Below are 8,403 nucleotides of genomic sequence, written 5' to 3'. Positions count from 1 at the left end.
GAGAAACAGATGGACTACAGTAAGTAATTGTAGAACTACAAAGTGCTTCTATATGCTATGTGGAGCTGATAAAATGAACAGTGAGTGTAGAAACAAGGAGGTGGTTTTAATGTTATGGCTGATCAGTGTATAATGGATATTAAGTAATTGATTTTTACAGCTGGTTGCAATAGCTGTGGCTGAAATACCTGGGCTAGATTATTAGGGGTGTTCTTATTCACAGTCCACTGTGAAGACTACCCTGGATTTAAGAGAATTTGGGTCTTGCTCATCTGGTCAGTGTGCTTCGATGATTCTCTTTGTGAGCGAGGTGGTCTCTTGCGTATTTGGTTAATACTGTACATCCCTGGGTTGATTTATTCTTCTGATCTTTACTCTTGTGCCACCATTTGTTATTATCATCCTTTTTTCTGGTCTCATCATCTTTTCTCCTTATAAATAACTGCCCAGATTATTTGTGCGTATAGATCATCCACTCATGGATGATCGGCTGTAAGTGTCGGCTGTAAATTAATAAATAAACAACTTGTTAATGAACTAGAACTGACAAGAGACTAATCACAGACTACTCCCACAGGCATTGTGTAAAATGAGTGCTGTCATGTAAAATTCTCAGGTGGCCTTAGAAGCAAAAACATTGCGCAGCTCATTGAGCACTGTCTTGTTTCAGAGGGAGCAATTGTAATCCAGACTGTTGCCCCTCTTGTGTTTCTGCATCGACGGGTACGTAGAATAACAGTACAGAAAAACAGATTTATAGACATGGCATATGTATGTGTGTACATATTTGGACAACATCACTGTTGAAATGGGATAAATCTGTTCTCATATAAGCCGGATCTGTGATTATGTAGTAGCTGCATTAGCAATTAAGAAGATATCATTAAATAAAAGTATTCTAGAATGTAGTGTGGGGCTGAAATAAAGCATTACTGAAAGAGGCAATGAAACGAGTACCCAAACTTTATGTATCTAAAATACATTTTAATCTTGCTTAGATTCACAATTGTTACAATTTGTAAGACTGGTTGAAATTCCCTCTTTTGCTTCAGACATACTGTACAACAGCATCATGTAAAGTGAATTTACATCAAGGCACAAGACACATCCATAGTCAGTGAAGCCTTTTCATAGGCACTGCTTTAATGTCATTCCCATAATACTGCCATGTGCGACAGAGGAACACTGCCAAACTGTACTGTACACACTAAGTGCTCTCTGTCGACAGTAAAGAATGAACAATCACTTGCTCTCCCTCTGCTTTCGGATGAGTAGGAAAATGAATGGATGCAAAACTCTTTTTCTTCCTTTTTTTCCAACTTTTTCTTTTGTTTCGTATTTTTGAGAGCAAAATAATGAATGGTTTGAGGATGAACTGTTGGTTTGGGTGGTTTTTTTTGGGTTTTTTTTACAGATCGGTGCGGTCAACAGGAGTCCATTCAGATAGGGTGAGAAATGTCCATTCACGGGGATCTCGATGCAGATGTGATGGGATTTTCTGTCTGGATCACGGCTGAGAGCTGTGAATGTATAGCCTGGTGACCTGCCAAAATATTAGAAATAATTATCAGGCATTATGTATGATTAATTAAAACAAGAAATTAAAATTAATTCAAGATAAACGATTGAAAGTGTGAAATAATTAAAACATTATAATGATGAGAAAGATTAATTAAATTAATCAGAATCAGAATCAGCCTTTTTTTTTTATACAACCATCTGCACTATGGGAATTGGAGTAATAATGGCTATGGTACATTATAAAGAAGACGTGTTTCTGCATTCTATTAAACTACTACAGGCCGCATCAGCTATTATTAACAAATCTATTCAACATGGTGGCAGTTTCATAACAAAAACACAGTTGTTTAATACAGTTGTTGAAATATACGTTATAAAATACAGTTATTTTAAATAATATGAATATTAGTGACTTTTTGTGCACAAAAATACATGTGCTGTATTATTGATACAAGTTCATTAGTATACTACTTAATCAAGGCTGCATCTGGTTTAATTCCCAATAAAGCTTCATCCTCCTCTTGTATATACAATGTATAGACAGTATAGTGTGTGAGATCTTTATCTAATTGCTAATTGGTCTGAGTATATAATAATAATTTAATAATAAAAAGTCTGTATAAGTGTATTTTGTATATAGTATGAGTACTACCTTTATAGCATGTAATGTATGTTACTGTATGCTCTATTGCACAGCATATATAGAGAGAGTATTCAATTATAAAGACTAAAAAAAGAACTTCTCACCATATTTCTAAGACATTCACATCTACTCCTGGCTGAGTCTCCTTCGTCGGCCAAACGCATGCGACCCCACATTGGTGGGCACAAACTTGCTGCTTCCGATCCCTCCTGAGCGGCTCAGAAAATCTGCTAAACGATGGGTCACGCATGTGGCTGTGTTACAGGCTCGCTTCTGTGCTGTAACACTTTGAATTAATAAACAAAGGGGTCAAAATGTATTGCCAAAATGCATTCTGAAAAAACATGATTCAACATGATGATAATTTGATTCTTACCTATATATGTGGTTTAAAATGTATATATATTTTTTAGATATTTTTGTTTGTATGATTTGTTTAGTTTTTTTGGAAAAAGCTCAATAGACAAATGTTCTTCATAAAAATATTTATTAAGTCAAAGAAAAGATATCTGTGCTGCTGTATCTGAGCTGTTAAACAAAGCTGCCCAGGTAAGTATACGTAAATGCTAACTTAATCGATTAATTAAGGGAAAAAAATATTAAAGTGTATCTCTGCCAATCAAAAACAAAAATGATTCTCAAATCATTCAGGCAAGCAAAACAATCCACATGCATCAGCATTCAGATATCAGGACCGAGCCAGAACGAGATGAGTCTAGATGAGATCGGACGGCTCCCTGTAAGTAGAAAAGCTGCTGACAGGCTCGACGCTGCGCTTCTTGCCCGGAGTACTCGCTCCTACGTTGGTGCGTGGGTACGTCTGCAGCTTGTGCAGCTCCTGAGAAAGCTTGCCCAGCACGCAGGTGCTCAGATTGGAGCAGCGCTTGGACATGGGTCTAGCCACACTGTTGGAGGAGAGATCATATGCACAACTCACAGTACCAGCATGCAAAATGCAATTCATATCACATTAACATCAAACTACGCATGCCTCGTTCTTAATAAAATTAGCTCCATGCTTTTCATCATTCAGATTCCAGTCTGCGTTTTGAGGTTTCTAGCTTATTTAAAATTCATTCAATTTGAACAATGGACAGATCATGCAAGCAGTAATTTTCCCCCTAGTTTTTTAAACATCATGCCATTTTTCATGCAAGCTAAAATCGCATGCTATGCAGGCAATGGGGCGTTAAGTCCTCATGGGTAAATCAAATCATGCACAATGGAGATTGGCAGAGAACTTGCTGCACAAATCAATTTCCATTTCACTATGGACATACCTGCTTCATAAAAGCATTGCCATTTTACATCTAATAGGAGCAGCTTTCATGGTGAAGCCTTTTTTTTAAACAAATGTCTTCTCAAGGACAGAAAATCAGTTCACCAACCATTAAAAAGAATCTTCATCTTCTTTGAATAGATCAAAGTTTAAGCATTGCTTACTCCTCAGTGTAAAAACATATACCTGTTCTCTTCGGTCTCTTGCTCGAGGTCTTCTGCAGTCATCTGGACGAATTCCTTAATAAGTGCGTTAAGTAACCTTTTCGCCTCGTAGTCGTTGAGCGTCGCTTCGTTTTGTGAGGGCTCCAAAGCGGGCCTGAATTGATGAATCATGAACAAAAAAAAAAAGCCCAGCTTTAGATCCTGCACAGAGCAAGACTTGCAGCTTGCAGCAAAAGACTCTGATCATAATCAAAACAATCTGCTAAAAGTGTGCCACTTAAAAGCTGTCCGGTTGCCAAGTTTGAATTTATTGCACGATCAATAATGTCGTAAGCAGAGTTGGTTTGGCCCAGATTCATCTGATGTAATCAGAAGACTGATGTTCCCCCCGATACTGCAAGCTCTAATAAAATTATTTGCACACTTACGGTTAAGCATCCTAATTATGCTTCTGCAGAATGCACTTTCCTTCAAATCTAGTTGTACTAATGATCCATTAGGATTTAAGCATACTTTATTCATGAACGTTTGTGATTTATTAATTTATTTATTTATTGCAATATTAGAATCAGCATCAGATACTGAAATCTTTACCTGGATGGAGCTGCATTTGTGCAGTACATCTGACAAATAATCAAAGCATAGGCGACAAGGAAAGCGGTGATCTTTAACATAACCATGGTCACCTGAGGGGGAAAAAATGACATATTCTGAATACAGTTACCACAGAATGTTTTAGAAGATCCCTTTTACTGTATTCACACATTCTTTTTAGACAACTTGATTCATTCTATAGCTTGATTCCTTACAGTATTCATACTTCTATTCATTGTTGCATTATATGATTCTTTCAGATTCATGTGATTCTTCACAAAAGATTTGAATTCTGTGCAGTAATTTTACATTTCTAATTATATTTTGATGCCTTTCATACCTGTTATTCAATTTCTTAACTATTTCATTGCTTACAGAACTATTTGATTCCTTTAGAAACTTCCTTATCTCTTACTGTTCTCTTACAATTCTTCCAATTCCCTTACAGTACTTACTGATTCATTTTAATACCATTTGATTCCTTACAGTAACCATTTGATTCATAATACTATTGGATCTGTAATAGAAATAATAACAATTATATAATAAAAATACTAAAAATACTAATATCTCTCAGACTGTTATTTGATTAATATTTCTTGCAATCCACTAGTCTGCAATTTCTACAATGTTTAAAATAAAATGACCAAAATTTAGCTAAATCTATGCCGTATTGATTGATGTCTTGTACATTCTCAATATCTGGTCTGGCTTGTTAAGTCAGTGCTGTCAGATCCTGTGCTAGCATCAGGCTGTAAGTTACTGAGATATTAGTGAGATTACAGGGCTCCTGCGGGACCCTGTGCATTAGTGTAATGAGCTGCTGGTCCGTATCACCATCCAGCACTCAGGAGCATTCAGAGTCTCCTTGAAAATCCACTGAGGCTGCTTTTCTCAATAAACCGACCTACGTTTTATTTAATAGTAACAATAAAATAAATTCAAACAATAAATTTTTAAACAAAATATCCACAAACACATTGCCAGCAACAAGTAATTTGAGTAAAAGAGGAAATTTTAATAACCTACCTTACTGGAAAAGCGTGCTGGAAGTAAGAAAGGATGGTACAAATTCAACTTGATGAGATTTAGACTCTGTTGCATTCATCTGCAAGGCGCCCACCTATATACCCACCACAAGGGTCCCGCTATTGACATTGTGGGTGGTTAATGATCCTGCTTCAGCCAATCCGAGCATCGTGCTCCCCGGAGCAGCCAATCGGAGGATGCTTCATTCTGAAAAGTAAGTGTTAAAGACAATGGCGCACTAATGACGTCATTCTTCTGTCACAAACTGCCCCATTCACAAAAATTCACTAGTGATCAGCAATGTTCCATATCATGGGGAAATGTCTGAGAAGAATATATCATCTGCCCCTGCAGATACAACTTATAAGCCTTGAGAAGGTTTAAGATTAGAATTTACACAGTTTTAACTTTAAAAAAGGTACCTAATCTCCACAAAGTGATTTCATTGATTAATATTTTGGATTGAACTTGCACATGAAGCAATCTTCTCTGCACGTGTGATTATGAAAAGAAAAATGATAGGAAATGATGAACTCGTGCCCTATTCTCAATAAGCACTGATGGTATTATTACCACACAGGAACACCAGTACATTAATATTAGTGAAATACCCATTTCTAAATTAGATTACCTTTGATTAATTGACTTAATCACATTAAATGTAAAAGAAATTTATTTTAATAATGATTAAAACATTCAGATTGATTTAACAGTGTAGTGAGTGGACAAAATAATAGAAACAGCACACAGAAAATGAAGCTTGACAAAATCCCAATTGCAAACAGCTTTACGGATCAGGTTAGGATTAGGTTATTTGCTAATCAGCATATATTAACTAAAAGAGAGCTTAATTAGCACTTCGATGTGTATGATTTTAAAGGAACGTGAGGCTAACAAAGGTCCAAAGAAGCCACATAGTGGGTGCCAGAATTGTAGTTTATCACTCACAACAACTAGAAGATCGTTTCATGTTTCAAGGTGAACAGTACTTAAAGTCATGGACAAATCACATCAACAACAATTTTCCTCAATGACAGATTTGCATATTTCTCCCTCTACAGTGCATAATATCATTACATGATTCAGGTAATCTGAAGGAATTTCAGTGCATGAAGGGCAAGGGCACAAGCCTAAGCTGAACATCTCTGATCGTATATCCCTGAGACGGCACTGCATCAAGAACCGCCATTCATCAATAGCTAATATAACCACATGGGCAAGACTTTGGCAAACTCTGGTCAAGCACTACAATACGGAGTAAAAAGGAGCCTTATGTTAACCATGTCCTAAAGCAATGACAAGTTCTCTGGGCTCAGGGGCATCTGGGATGGACCATCACACAGTGTAAACGTGTATTGTGGTTCCAGATCTGTTTTGGAAGAAATAGATGCCATGTGCTCAGAAACAAAGTCAAAAATGAAAATTCATACTGTTATCAGCAACAAGTCCAAAATTCAGGGTTTGTCATGGTATGAGGGTGTGCCACTGACCTTGGCAAAGGTAATTTACACTTCTGTGATGACAGCATTAATTCAGAAATGTACATTGAGATCTTGAGCAACATATGCTGCCCTCAAGACGTCATCCTTTCCAGGGACGCCCATGCATTTTTCAACAAGACAATGCAAAACCACATGCTGCTCACATTACATTCGGCTGAGGAAGAAGAGGGTACGGGTACTGGACTGGCCTGCCTGCAGTCATGTGTGGAGAATTTTAAAATGAAAACTCAACAACCACAACAACCCTGTACTGTTGCACATCTTTAGATGTGTTGTGAGAAGGAATGGCAACAGTACAAAGTGGTAAATGCTTTACCATCCCAAACATCCCATTTTTTGAAACATGCGGTCAACCTGAAATGCAGGAATGGATGTATACTAACAAATTAAATGAAGTTGACTGGACAGAACATGAAATATCTTAGGTTTATACTCTATACATTGAAATAAATGTAAGAAACGCAGTATTATTTATTTGAATTCCCTGATTTTGGGTTGAAAATCTGAAATGAAGGGCTGGTGGCTATTAAAAAAAATACAACCCTATGGTGGAAACACCATGCTGTAAACATACAAGTTGATAATCTTGAATGTTTATGGGTTTTTTTTTTTATGGTTAATATAGTCAAATATAGAATAGCTGGATGAAGTACAGGATAAAGATTGTCTTTCATGTACCTGGCAACCATTTAACCTTTATATGAACCTATATGAACTGAACATCTAACTACAAACCATTTGGGATGTATATGGCAAAATTCCAAAAAAGGATTTAAACTATTCCAGAGGTAAATGGTAATTGTTATTTTGTCTCTGTTATTGTGTCTATTTTTGCAAAGCATGATGGCACAGCTACAGTAAAGATCTAATTCAGTTTGCCCCGCATACACTATGACAACGTATGCAATCGATCACTGTACCTCACTTCCTTAACAGTGACGTGACCCTTAGCGGAAATCAAAGAAGGGGTTGACAATAATGAGTCTTGTCTCTCAACCCTGGTTAAACAACAGTCTGCCTCTGAGCATCCTCTGACTCCCCACTTCAATACTGGCTAAGAGCTCATAAAGCATTTCCACAGACAGGCTGTGTTTGCGTCACATAGGAACCCCATTAGTATGGACGAGCCTTTTAGTGCTATCGAACCCCAAGCTGCACTAGTCACAGAAGACGTAAATCAGCGAGACATGCCAGGAACGGACCAGAGACCCCCATCTTAACCAAGTTTTGTGTTTCAAACACAAAACTCACTTGTGTAATCAAACGGCTTCATGAGGGCACCGAGACATAGCACGTCTATAGATAATTGAAGCAGGATCAGCCTGCCAGAAGTTTTTATTTCCAGCATCAGACTTTTTAGTCAATATGGCAACCTTTCCAAGCCAGCTGTCTCATAGAGTGCGCGTTCTTGCGTAAGTTATTTCAAGTGACAGTTAGTCATTTGAAATTTGGCCAGTGTGAGCAAATACGTCTGTGTATTTCCGCTAAGGTAAAATGAATAAAACTGTACCCAAAAACCAGTATTGGCAAAGCTACATAAAAATGAAATTAAATAAGCTAGAAGTTACACTACACAATATGTGTAGAATGGTGACACCTTGTCTTATATATCTTATTTATTTATATATTTATTAGGATTTTAATGTCATGTTTTAAACGCATTGGTTACAT

The 8,403-nt window shown here is 37.0% G+C and overlaps 1 protein-coding gene across 1 annotated transcript; it reads right to left on the bottom strand.

Moving 5' to 3' along the window:
- Positions 1-2,654: 2,654 nt before the first annotated feature.
- On the bottom strand, positions 2,655-4,287 carry calca (calcitonin/calcitonin-related polypeptide, alpha). Its single transcript, XM_063012976.1, has 3 exons — positions 4,202-4,287; positions 3,630-3,761; positions 2,655-3,069 (listed from the first exon to the last, which is right to left on the bottom strand). Exons 1-3 carry the CDS (start codon positions 4,285-4,287, stop codon positions 2,880-2,882), a joined length of 408 nt encoding a protein of 135 aa, XP_062869046.1. The 3' UTR covers positions 2,655-2,879.
- Positions 4,288-8,403: the final 4,116 nt, after the last annotated feature.

The sequence above is a fragment of the Trichomycterus rosablanca genome, chromosome 17 (genome assembly GCF_030014385.1).
Source record: "Trichomycterus rosablanca isolate fTriRos1 chromosome 17, fTriRos1.hap1, whole genome shotgun sequence".
NCBI lineage: Eukaryota > Metazoa > Chordata > Actinopteri > Siluriformes > Trichomycteridae > Trichomycterus > Trichomycterus rosablanca.
The sequence above is the reverse complement of the archived record's forward strand: the minus strand, read 5'-3'. Positions and strand labels throughout refer to the sequence as shown.